Genomic DNA, 13,555 nt, shown 5'->3' with positions numbered 1-13,555 from the left:
TAATACTAATATATAGCATTTATGAGGAGCCAATTATCTAGTTGCCTATTCAATGGCCCACTATCCCCAGCTTTCTCGCCAGCTGCTAAAGGAGCTTGGTGCATTCAAGGAAGTAATCCAGCCGTATAACCATTCCCCTCACCTGGGTTGAGTGCGGCATGATGTAGGCAAATTTCTTGCTGAAGGAAATTCGAACCAACATCTCTCTGATTGAAAAACAAGTCTTAACCACTAAATCACGACGCCCCCTGGTGTAGGAAGTTGACATTTGAAGATGTTGAAAATGTAGAAGAAACACTTTGTTCTTCTTCACTTAGTAAGGTGGCTTTAATCACAAAAGTTATGTCCATCAGATTATAGTGGACTGGATCCATTGCAACAAAGGGCCTGCACGACTTCTCCAGCCTAACGGCAGCTTTTCCAAAATTCCAAATGGCTTTATCCAGAAATGAGAAGACCAGCTGGGTTCCTGTCTAAAGATGGAGCCAATAGCAGGTAAAACATTTGAGCGCAACACATCAGTGCTTCTCATCACAATAAAGAGATAACATTCTCTGACCATACTTGTGGATACTCAATTCTCATTGCTGACACAGTGGACAGTTCTAGTTCTTGGAGACATCCTGCAGACAAGTGCAACAGAATTGTTGCATCAATCTTCCAAGGATGGATGGCACTCTCCTACACCTTTTCAACACTCAATCATCAATGCTACGATAACTTCACGTTGGCATCTTCCAGTTCTTGTAATACATTGACCTTCAGTTTCTTCAGATTCTTTACCATTGGGTTATAACGTTCATCATGAGGTCCTTCACAGACCATGTCTTCTGGCCACTGCTCGGACGCTCTGTTCAGGATGCTAGGACGGATGATATCAATGTCACGGCGGAAGTACTCATTGAGAGGTTCAATGACGGTAGGCGGGCCATCAAAGTCCACCACAAAGTATCTGATGAAGTGAAGGGGTGGTTTGAGAGATGAGGTAAATATAAGAAAGGGTACAACAATAGACATATACAATATATCATAGACGTATTATCATTAGATTGAGCAAAAATAGACGTTTTGAGGAAAATATTAAGCCAATGTATAGATGGGGCAGATGGACTTGGCTGACTGACATCCCATTACCTGTTCGCATTGCCAATGATCAGGTATGAAATGATTTGGCTGTTCATATACATGTAATAAAGGTAAAATAAAAACCACTTTCACTTTTAAAAAAGGCATTCCATTGATTTTTGTAATACACAATATACGAGAAACCTGCTTGCACAGGACATCACAAATCCGATAATTGAATCTTTAATAACTTAATCTTTGACAGATTTTCCAAATACCTCCACCAATAACCCAATATTCTTTTATTTTTCCTTCTTGTTTTACATAAATCTTTCCATAAGGGTGACATTCCCCTTTTAACTTACTGTCCATAGCTAAAATTCTGTCGATGAGCTCTGATCCGGTAAGGTAACTGCTTTTCTCCAAGATTTTCAATCTTTCTCACAATGCCTCCATTCTCCATCACTTGAGTGAGTGATCGCTTCAATGCATCTACCATTTCGGGCTGAAAAAAAATGAGAAAAACATTGATTTCAAGTTTCATAGATATACTTATGCTTTGTTCATTTACTGAGCCACAGTGGCACAATTACAAGCCATCTTTTTCACAGAGAGTCTAGATCGAGAACTAGAAGGCTTTAACTTCTCCCCCTCCCCCCCCCCCCCCAAAAAAAAGGGAAAGTGAGGAGGGCCTGCAAAAATCAATAAATGAAAATTTCTATCTAAGACATGACTTTATCTTGTCAAATTATCTAATGCATACAATTTTGCCAATGTATAGGTTTATTTAGTGTGGTCAGGAAAAATCCCCAAGTCTTGAGGCAAGACTAGTTGCAAAAATATAAATGGGCAGCATCTCTCTCTTACACTTTACTAATCCCTCCACTTCTTTGGAGATTCCTGGAGTCCAGATGGAATATACATGTATGTAATCACAGATCCAATATTAGGAAATTACAAGAGACATAGAGCGGGGTGTTATGGATTTTGTGAAAATAAATGAGGGATATTAGGAGTACTATTGTGATCGTCAGATGAGAAGCAAGATGGTAGGATAAGGTGGCACCAGTAAATTGGTGGGGTCATCACTGTCATAAATGTTGTGAAATACATGTGGTCTATAAGGCGCTCCTTTGCTTTGTTGACAAAATCCACGCACAGATGGTTGAGATTGGGACAAGCTCCAACAAAATGCTCCATTGTTTCATCCGCAGAGTTGCATATGGGGCAGGTACACTGACGAGTAGAGGATTTCTTCAGAGTATAGACAGTTTGAGTTTACGTAGAGAACAGTAGTAGGGCTCTAACTACACTTACGTAGAGGACAGTAGTAGGGCTCTAACTACAATTGCATGCCGAATTGTAGATGATATGGAGTTCTTAGGATATAGGAGGTTAGCAGAAGGTGGGACCTTGTCTATCCAGAGCCTGAGTGAAGATTTACAACAGATTCCTTGCAGAGTGAGTTGTCTTACAGCATGAAACACTTTGTATCTAGACATACATGTACATTTCCAGTTGGAATATGATGGCAGATTGGAGATGAGACTACATGTATGTACCGGTATGCAGATCTGGCAGGTCATACTTCTTCACTGTGGCTTGTAACGCCCGTATGGTAGGTGTTCCAGCATTAAGAGCTGCAAAAAATGTACTGAACTCAAAGCGCCTATGGTCAAGAGCAATGAGTTGCCCGAGTAGCAGTGGCCTGTCGAGGTCAACCTGTGAAGAAACTGGCAGAAGATTTGTCAGCAGGAATACAATCATCTGCGGCAGACTTTGGCACCCCCAGAATCTGTTTAAAGAGGTGGGACTGGGCCTTGTCGAGCTTCTGCAGCATAGATTTTGTTATTTTGAATATAGTAGAGCCTTGCAACATCCCAGGGATACAAAAGGTCTTCCATAGCTGGGATATAATAGTGGGGATGAGTCCACCTGTATAGGCACTTGTGCCAGAGAGAGTAGAAGGAACGGAGTCCCATTCCAATGATGTTATCTGGAGGATCAAACCTTGTTCCAGATTTGATGACACCAAGGTGTGGGTGATTATCTCTCTCCTCTATGATGGAACCACCGACTTCCCAGGATGATCTTGTAGGTTGTTTGGTCTTGTTTGTTACAACCACTGCACATTTGGAAGGATTGAATCTTTAGTGCCATTGTTGAGCAAGCTAAAAGCAACCTCTAACATTTGCTGCAGCTCTGTTGATGAGGTGGTGATGAGTGCAATATCATCCGCAAGGACTACCAGACCGAAGAAACGACAGTCTATTCTGCAGCCAAGATACTTTTCACAGATTTTTTTGTATTAGACCATCGACATATGTGGTATTCAATGTTGGAGATAAGACCCCACCTTGCCTTACCCCTTGGGTGACGGGTGTAGGCTTGCTGGCCTAACTCTTCCTAAAGACTGTGCTTTCTAATCAGTTGTACATAGATCCTAACATGTCCTGAATGCATGGGCTTTAATTGCTTTGATGACCTCAGCTTATAGAAAAGACCTCTAAGCCAAACAGGGTCAAAGGTTTTTTTTCCAGCATAGCATCGAGAAGGGCAAGACATGTGGGCGTTTGTGTGCAGTATTCAAGTCAATGACCAGCTCCAAAGGGATGTTAGCTGACGGGAAAACCCTTTTCTGAACCCAAATTGCAATTCATCTGGAATATTACGGTGAAGAGTTGGTTTTATTTATAATATATGAGGCTGAAAGGGATACTCCAGGCTGAAGATGAGCAAAATGCTGAGAATTTCATCAACACAAATATCGAATTGAATTTTAAAGATGTGCATTATTCCAGTGAAACAGTTCTCTAGGCATGTTCTCATGAATATTTATTAGGTGGGCTGATGACGTTATATCCCCACTTGATTTCTGGTATTTTATTATATGATATTACATGTAAGTTTATTGAAAAAAATTTCTACCAACAACAGCTAAAAAAAACAACTGGATCGACAACTGATTAAGTGCATTTGTTATTTATTGCTGCAACTTATTTTGTAATAATGGAGACACATCATGTAACTGTTAAACATTTGTAAGGTGGGCTGATGATGTCCACTTTCCTTTTTCTTATGTTCTTACATGAATTCATAATCGTTTCATTTTTTAATAAATGTGTAAACGATATGTCTCCATTATGACAAAATAAGAAGTGATTAATGTGAATAAATGAAAGGGTAAGCTGCCGGTTGCAAGCAAATCTTTTGGTCACCACATTCAATTCAAATCAAAATTACAAATGTATGGGGTGACCATAATTTGCACACATAGAAATTATCAATATTATTAAGTTGATTCTCAATAAAAAAATTCTCAGTTCACACAAAATCAAAATAAAAAATACTAGGAGGGAAGGCAAGATTGAAAAATCAAATTCGCTTGACAGAATTAGTACATGTAGGTCAAGGGTTTCGCTCGTGTCGCGATCTCAAAATTCCATGGCGATCTAGTGGGCACCTGGCTGAAATAGTCTGTCATATAAAAGTGTGTCCTTAATTTGCGCACGATCATTTTGCTTTTTCCTTTTTTAAACGTAACAGCCATAATAAATAAATAAATTTAGTCTACTTTTATTTTTTTTATAATAATTATATTACTGATTAGCCTCATTACACCTCATTTTTATTTCATCAGCAACATGTCCTGAAACTTGCTTCCTACTGAACTATTTTTGGTACTCACCTAAAATTTCCAAACTTCACACGTGCCGATGGCACCTTCAAATCCTGGTCTTTGCCGATTGATTTCATTAATAATTACATCAAAATTATCAAAAAAAACAAAGAAATGAACATCCAGAAATGAATCATGCAGATAATTAACGTGGAATAACTTGGAATAACAACTGATTAAACTAATATAAAAAATTGAACTTGTGATTAATGCTCCTTTGATTGGAAATTGATGAAAAATTGATGAAATAGGTGCTGTCTTATGCAAATAATGGAGATCCATGATGAGAAATGCCTGACGAGCTGGGTCTTGTTTTCATTGTTAAAGTTTGAAAGTTCATTTATTAATGGGGGTGACTTGAACACATCGGTAAAAGTATCAGTAGAAACAACCATAATTTACCTCTATATCATAAACATTAATTTTACCTCTAAATCATAAACATCCATAACAATATAGCACTGTATCAAACATATAAATTATTTCAGTTTTATGCTTAGAATACTCTTTATGTTTGAGTGGAATTTCCCCATTTACAAGTTCAAGTTACTCTGTGCCCTTTGGTTCATGTCATGAAACCCATTCTTATTTTCATTTCATTCATCAAATCAAATACGGTACGGTGCAGTGCAACACAGTGACAATGCCTGCTGTGGCGTATTGCAAGGACATCAATGTCTTTATGACATTGAAGGCCTATTCTTTGGTTTATAATATAAACTGCTGCAGTTTTTGTCTTCACGAAGATTTATACTTGTTCTTTGAAAACAGCGAGGAAGCTGCCCAGGTAGAATGGTGGAGCTGGTCTAGATTCATCGTAGCAGAGACGCCCACATTCGCATACTTCTAGGTAACAACACCCCCCCCAAAAAAAAAAATAATAATAAATAAATAAATAAATAAATAAATAAATAAAATAAATAAATAGAAAATAAAATATAGAAAATGAGTCAAGCAGAGTAAAAGCAACGGTGGAAAAATCTTTGATAAAGGCAAGTAGAAAAAGTAATAAAAACAGGCCTAAACAAATAACAATTATATCTAATTTTTTAGAGCTAAATAATAAAAATAGCTTTTTAGTTTAACAGTTTCATTGTATTATCAGCAATTTAATCCAAGATATTCCCCCCCCCCCTATCTCTCTCACGCTCTCTCATCCTCTCTGAATTTTATTTCTTCAAATAGAATGTTGAAGCCCATCGATCAAGCTTTGAATTTCTGCGTCAATCAGGGGAATTCCCTAGGTCTCTTGACGGGCTTGGGGTAGAACATGTGCCATTTGATCTCTCACATGCGGTCTTTCCATTAAAGTTGTGGAAAATTCCATTCATAAATAATTTAGACTAATATCCAGTCTTTTATTTTTATCATTCGATTGATTTTCCTCATTTTACATGGCAGCAACTGTATTTCTCTAAATATTTTCATAAAAAGGTCTGTTTTTTAAACCAGACGTAAAAGTCAAGCATCGCGCCACGCTACTGATTCATCAATATTCATGAGGAATCGTAGCCACGTGATCTAAAGGATCGTCGTGAATATTCAACAGCGCTGGATGACGTCATTTTTAGTTTTTTGCTTGGGAATCCAAAACCCTGATAGGTATTGTCATGAAACCAACAGGAATAACACTAGAATACGATTTTCTTAGGACCATATAATGTGCAGCTCTAAAAATGCACGGGATCATATTTTTTTTTAGTTTTTTCATCATTATTTCTGGATTGAGGGGGCGGGGCCTATGTACATTTGACATCAGAATCTCTATCAAAAGTTCTTTCGCTGAAGTTAGCCCACATTTTTCATAGACTTACCAGTTGCCAATCCCAAGCAATTTAATGTTCAAAATGTGAAAAAAACACGGTCACTTCCGCATTGGTCTCGCCGTGTGTTAGAGAGAAAACTCGGGAGGAATTGGGTACAAATCCACTGAAATCTTCGGCATCGGCGACTTTTTAGACAACGAAGGATAACAGTAGGGACAAGTATAGTATTTGTGAGTATGAGTGTTGTTTTTATCTTGTAGATGTTAAGATTTGTATTTTAAAAAGATTTTTTAATGTATTTATCGTTTCTTCATTTTGCATCGAAATTGGGTCCACCAGCGAGCTGCGGCTTCCTCGCAGGCGGTGTCGCGGGTTGCAGGAGACTAATTGTCCACCCTAGTAAAAGTAAATGCAGAGAAAGCTCGGATAAATGGGCCATGTCCTTCAATCCAGCCAAATGTGTCATCATGAAAATACCATCCAAGGCAGTACAGATTCCTACAGAAAGAGAATACACCTTCTGTGGCCAAAAACTACAAGAAGTGTCTACATGCTCTTACCTTGGTGTTGAAATGGATAACAGGATGCGCTGGGACGCCCAGATCAACAAAGTCTGCTCCAAAGCTTCCAGAGTACTCGGTTTCCTGAGAAGGAACTTTTGGTCTGCTCCCAAGGAAATAAAACAACTTTCTTACCAAACGTTGGTGAGACCAATCCTGGAATACGCCTCCCCTGCATGGGATCCCCATTACAAGAAGGATACCCAGAAAATAGAAGCCATTCGAGAAAGGCAGCTCGTTTCTGTATGGGGAACTACAGACAAACCAGTAGTGTCACAACCATGTTACGGGCCTTAATATGGGACTCATTGGAAGACAGACAGAAATACAGTAGACTGAGCCTAATGTTCCAAATAATCAAAGGTCTTGTTGCCATCAACCCCAAAAACTTCATCCAGCAAAACACCCGGCAGACTAGAGGAAATAGTATCAAGCTCCAGCGTCTACTAGTCAAAAGGGATGCTCATAGATACAGCTTCTTCCCTCGAACTACCAAAGATTGGAACGAGTTAAACATGGACACAACATTGATAAACTCATTAGACTCTTTCAAATCCAAACTCAATCAAAAACCTAGCAAGTGACCTGCTTACTTGGTGATTTCACACATATCAATAAAGTTGGCGGAGTACAGCAAGTCTGCATATGCCGACTTAACCCAAGACAAGACAAGTGTGGTCGTAAGTGCCTAAGACCACAGGGTATGGGTAGCTTGCACGCGCGCGTCCCAAAATGGGGAGATCGCGAACGGACGGCCGTACGTTCGCAAGGGGCCTTGCCTGCGTGGAAGCCATCTTCATCACTTGGAGAGTCGACCGGTGCGGGACAAGGACGTCTGTGTTATACACTACTATACCTTCTGCTTCGCCCGTTCGCCCTTCGGGTTTCGACTAGCTTACATCTACACCAAGAATACGTCACATCAATATCAACTATCTACAGCAAATATACATCACAGCAACATCATTATTTAGGCCTGCTTTTTGGTTATTATTAATTTCAACGTGCATTGCACCAACTTCCGACTGGTGAGTATATCTGTGAACCTTCCTCCTGTTAACCCCACTTTCCACCCTTTCCCTCACAGGTGATATATATACTAATATACCCCAAATTTTACTACAGTGGCGCTTGCGAATCTTACTTTACGCGAATTGGCATCCCATTGGGCTTCAATTCATTTTCATTTTTCATTTTGAGTGTATTTCGGGAGTGTTTTGCTTCCTTCGTGAATTTTCGGAAGGGGGTAGGATCGCACGTGTGATTTTCCATTTGCTGTGTGTGGTGTGCATGTAGTGCCGTGTGCATGCGAGCGAGTGTCGTAACTCACTGCAAATCTTGGTCTGTGGATCTATCGTTGCAATTTGCAAGACGGGAAACTACGAAAGGTAGTTTATTTCGTATTTTTACATAAAAATTGGAGTGTTTGTCGTATATTTGTGATTTACGAACACGTGGTTCGAGATTGGAAAATTCCGTTCAGGGTTTCCCATAGTGCCTTTGCGCTATGCAAATTGCTATTGTTTCGAGTCATGTGCGAAACCTGCGCCGCCATTTTGCGTAGATTTTTTCCCATTGACTTTGTACGCGGTGTCTTGTGTGGTAAGGTGACTATCCTTGATACGTCCCGTAAGCCCACACCTTGCGCAACGCGTCCCAAGTTATTTTTTCTTTCGGATTAAGTCCTTTACAAAATTAAACAAATTTAATCCCACCTTTGCGGTGATTGTTATATTAGATTTATTCCTGGAGAATTATTTTTATCATATTTGAACTCAAGATATTTGTGCTGAATTGCGAGATTCTAATTAATTTTCCAGTCTTCCATGTTCTATGCTTGAATTCCTGTGTGAGTGTGTACGCTTGCCGAGGGTGCATTCTGATTGAGAAATTTGCATTCTGGAATTTATTTTTCCATAAGAAGTTCAGGGCAATACTTCTAAAAATATATCTATGAATATTAACAACTGTTATAGTATTATTGCTACATGTTTTGACACAGATTTCTGACTAAAGTTTCAGTTTGTCAAGATCGATTGGGAATATTTTTTTTAGATCAGAAGCAAGTTGAAGATTCAGATTTTAATGCCCCAAATTTTGGATTTATCCAATCAATTTTCTTGAAGGCAGCCGATTTTTGGCAAATACCTTTTCTTTGCTCCTTTTTTGGATTTAGACTCCAAACTAGATTTTGAGTGATATTGGTCACCTTTCTGTGTCAATTCATACTCCATATACTCTGTTGCGAGAGCTTACATAGGCTTATATATTGTAATGACTGAGAGGTTTTCATAGCAATTGTTAACTTCTTGGACTTTTTATAGGCACAGCTACAACCTTTGGAAATAAAGCAATTTGTTTTTTGATCAATTTGTTTAAAAACAAAACAAACAAAAAACCCTCAAAACTATCCGTTTTTTGGATTTGACCCGTATACTTTGAACTTTTCCTTTTCCATATTTGGGAATAAGAATTAGTTTCTGTCTTTTCTTATTTTCCCCACGATGGAGAGAATTAAAGTGAACGTGTGTACAGAGGAGGAGTTGCGAACTGTCCCTGGGGTGGGTGAGAGAACCGCGGCAGTTATCTTACGCCGTCGTGAGGAATTTGGGGGGCATTTATCTATAGGGCATCTTTTGGATATTCCCACATTGAAGAATCAAGACTTACATCAGATATTTGATTTTACATCTGCGGAACGTTTGGCTAGGCTCCAGGTGCAGTCCCCTATTCCATTTGCCGCTGATTATTTTCCTCCCCCTATTACCCGTTCTGTACCTGCGAGTATGAGTCCTGAAATGCCTTTGGATGGGGGGCTCTTAGATAGACAATCTATGGGAAGCACTAGGCAGTATCCCACATCCCAGGTTCGAGGTGATGCAACCCAATCTAGGGCTTATAGCGTAGGACCCAATGCTAGGAATACCCAGGCTGGGACTCGGGGAGAGGCTGGTCGGATAGGCAATGTAGGTAGGGCAAGTGGGAGTAACTCTCACAGACCCAGTTATACCACACCCTGGAACATGGGGGGGAAGGCAGCATCTTCAAATGTCCCCAAGAGTATCAGCTATGATGGGAGGGGAAGTTGGATGGCATTTATTCAGAAATTTAACAAATTTGCGGATAATGCACAATGGACCACTGCGCAACGGCAAGATAACCTTTGTTGGTGTCTGCAAGGCCGTGCTAGTGAGGCTTTTGCCGCAGTAACGCAGCGCGATCCCGGGATAGATTATTTTGATCTCTTGGGGAAGTTAGATCGTAGGTTTGGTGCGCGGGAGCTCCCTGAAACATCGCAAATTGAATTTCAATATGCACAACAGAAATCAGATGAAGATACTGTTGAATGGGCAGACCGCGTATCCCATCTTGCTATGAGGGGTTTTCCGGAATTACCTGATAATTTTCTCGAGCAACAATGCATAATGCGTTTTTGTCAAGGGTGTAGGAATAAGGATGCGGGGCAGTGGGCGCTTAACATGAAGCCTAGTTCGCTAGAAGAGGCAGTGGGAATTGTTCAGTGGACTACCCATACATCTCGGTTAGTGCATGGGAAAACAAGTGAAAAGAAACCCGCCGTTAGGCAGACTTTCGGAGAAGAAGTTTGGGGGGAGGTGTCCATTTCGAAAGTGGGTAGGGAGGAGTCAAAACCCTATACTCCAACTCGTAAGTGGTCTTCACCGTCCGCGCAGGTGTCTCGAACACAATCAAGTCAAGTGTCGAGAACACAATCCACACCTAAGTATCAATCTCAGGGGGGCAGCGCCCAAGAAGAACTCCAGGACAACCGTCTGGGTTCACTGGAAAACAAAATAGATAGGATGGAGGGACACATATCAGAGATGCGGACATCAATTAACAGGCTGACCCAGGTCGTAAATGCCTTGTCCGCTCTCGTAGTAAAAGGGGCTGCGGAAACATCTGCTACTAAATCACCAGCCCGTACCCCCCTTAGGTCCGATAAATGTTTCAGGTGCAACCAAAGTGGGCACTTTCAATCGGAATGCCCATTAAAGTCTCCTAAAAGTGTATCCTTTGCGTCCTGTGACCCAAACTTAGAGGGGTTGGAAACTTTGGCCGCACTCCAGCCCAATCAGAGGGAGGCCGGGAGTCCACAGTAGATGCAAAATCAATCAATGCCAATGCTTTCGTAGGCACACAAAAGTTACCCCATGTACCAAATTCTCCCGAACTTGATTGTTCGTCACTTGGCATTAAGGGCGGAGATCCATCAAATGAAACCAAGGACTCCAGCCCAAATTCTGACCGAGGACTTGCCTCAACTTTAGGGGGTAATTTGGAATGCAAAGTAGAAGAATTGGAGTATGGAGGTGACAATCCAGAACCTATTAATAACACTATTAATGATTCTAATGACATTTTGGAACCTGATATTTCGGAACCTGAGCCCCTGACAAAAGATTTGGGCAAAGATGAAATAGTAATTTGTCAACTCAGTTCATCCTCCAGTTTTTCTATTCCCATTCAAGTCCATGGGAAGTCTATCTATGCCATTGTTGACACTGCGGCAGAGGTTACTATTGTTTCGGATAGAGTAGTGGCAAAATTTCAAAATCCTCCGCCTGTTATCAAATCTATAACATTTAATACCGCGGCTAGGGACATGAAAATGGCCGGAAAGTTGGTAGGCCCAGTAGAAATCCATATAGGGCCTCACATTTACAATGATCTGATTTTTGTTGCCCCTATTGTTGATGATATGCTATTGGGTGTGGACCTAATGTGTAAGTATGGGTTTTTGATTGATATTCCTGCCGCAGAGTTAGTCATTAGGGGAGAACGGATCCCAATGACCTTTGGACGCGAGCGCGATCACAGGCGCTATCCTGTACGATTGTATGGGACCACTTTGGTGCCGCCGTGGTCTGCAGCTCGAGTCAAGTGTTCTTGGGATACCAAGTTTGAGGGTGCAGTTTTGTTTGAACCTGATTGTAGCTTACCCATTTTATTTCCCCGTACTTTACATTCAGGGGATTCTGATTTCTTTATATATGCCGTCAACCCTACAGCAAAACCTGTTGAATTGTCAAAAAATAAGACTGTAGGAGAGGTATGTTTAGTTTCAGAATTGGGAGAGCAAAAGAAAAGTTATGAAGAAACAGAAGAAGGACTTGTTATACCCCCCCATTTGGAAGCCCTATGGATAGATTCTGGGACCCATTTAGATAATCAACAAAAAGAGAAATTGTTGGGTTTATTGTGTAAATATAGTGATGTGTTCGCCCAACATGAATTTGATTTAGGTAGTTTTAATTTAATTGAACACCGTATAGATACAGGAAATTCTGTTCCAGTAAAACTCAAAATGAGACGTACTCCTATTAATTTTGTGGATGAGGAGAAGAATCATTTGCAAAAAATGATTGATGCTGGTGTTATAGAACCCTCTGTTTCAGAGTGGGCCGCACCACCCGTACTTGTTAGAAAACGAGACGGTGGGGTTAGATGGTGCATCGATTACAGGAAACTCAACGATGTCACTAAGAAGGATGTGTACCCTTTACCAAGTATAGAAGAGTGCATTGACACTCTGGGGGGGAATGAATGGTTCTCCAAGTTAGATGCTAATGCCGCATATTGGCAGGTGCACATAGACAAAAGGGATAGAGAAAAAACTGCTTTCATTACAAAATATGGTTTATTTCATTTTGTTAGAATGGGTTTTAGGTTATGTAATGCTCCCGCCACATTTTCTAGGGTTATGGATCTAATTTTGAGTGGTTTAAACTGGAATATCTCTTTAGCTTTCCTTGATGATGTTATTGTTTTAGGACGTTCTTTTGATCATCATTTGCAAAATCTTGAACTGGTTTTGGAACGTTTCCAGACATATGGTCTGAAGTTAAAGGCCAAGAAATGTAGTTTATTCCAACGTCGCGTTGAATTTTTAGGTCGCGAAGTTGATGCAGAAGGATTGCATTTGAGGTCGCAACACATTAATGCGGTTTTAGATTGGCCAACGCCAAAGAGTACCCAGGAGGTGCAACAATTTTGGGGGTTGGTGAATTATCACAGGCTTTTTCTTAAAAACTGCGCAGAAATTGCAGACCCTTTATACGCGCTAACAAGCAAGAAGCGTACTTTTATTTGGGAAGAGCAGCACCAAAGAGCGTTTGAGCAACTCAAAGAAGCATTGACTTCTGCTCCAGTTTTAGCGCTGCCAAATTGTCATGATTCTTTTATTTTAGATACCGATGCATCGCATTGTGCAATCGGAGCTGAATTATTACAAGTTCAAAATGGTGTCGAACGAGTAATTTCTTATGGTAGTTTAAGTTTGTCACCTGAACAGCGCAGGTATTGCGTAACACGCAAAGAGTTGTTGGCTGTAGTAAAATTCATACAGCAATACCGTCATTTTCTTTTGGGTAAGCGGTTTATTGTTAGGACAGACCACGATAGTTTGAGGTGGCTGTTAAACTTTCGCGAACCCCATGGCCAACTTGCGCGATGGTTAGAAGTTC

General features: G+C 40.4%; 1 protein-coding gene across 1 annotated transcript; it reads left to right on the top strand.

The window, feature by feature from the left end:
• Positions 1 to 7,736: 7,736 nt before the first annotated feature.
• On the top strand, positions 7,737 to 12,589 carry LOC135153918 (uncharacterized). The gene is made up of 2 exons (XM_064098789.1): positions 7,737 to 7,771; positions 8,463 to 12,589. The coding sequence occupies exon 2, from the start codon at positions 9,575 to 9,577 to the stop codon at positions 11,189 to 11,191; it is 1,617 nt and encodes a 538-aa protein (XP_063954859.1). The 5' UTR covers positions 7,737 to 7,771; positions 8,463 to 9,574; the 3' UTR covers positions 11,192 to 12,589.
• The last annotated feature ends 966 nt before the right edge of the window (positions 12,590 to 13,555 follow it).

This window comes from Lytechinus pictus, chromosome 4 (genome assembly GCF_037042905.1).
Source record: "Lytechinus pictus isolate F3 Inbred chromosome 4, Lp3.0, whole genome shotgun sequence".
NCBI classification, from domain to species: domain Eukaryota; kingdom Metazoa; phylum Echinodermata; class Echinoidea; order Temnopleuroida; family Toxopneustidae; genus Lytechinus; species Lytechinus pictus.
Note: the sequence above shows the minus strand (reverse complement) of the source record. Positions and strands in the feature narration are given on the sequence as shown.

Excerpts from the sequence above, each read along its gene's own strand:
- LOC135153918 (XM_064098789.1), top strand. The coding sequence starts at position 9,575 with ATGGAGAGAATTAAAGTGAACGTGTGTACAGAGGAGGAGTTGCGAACT.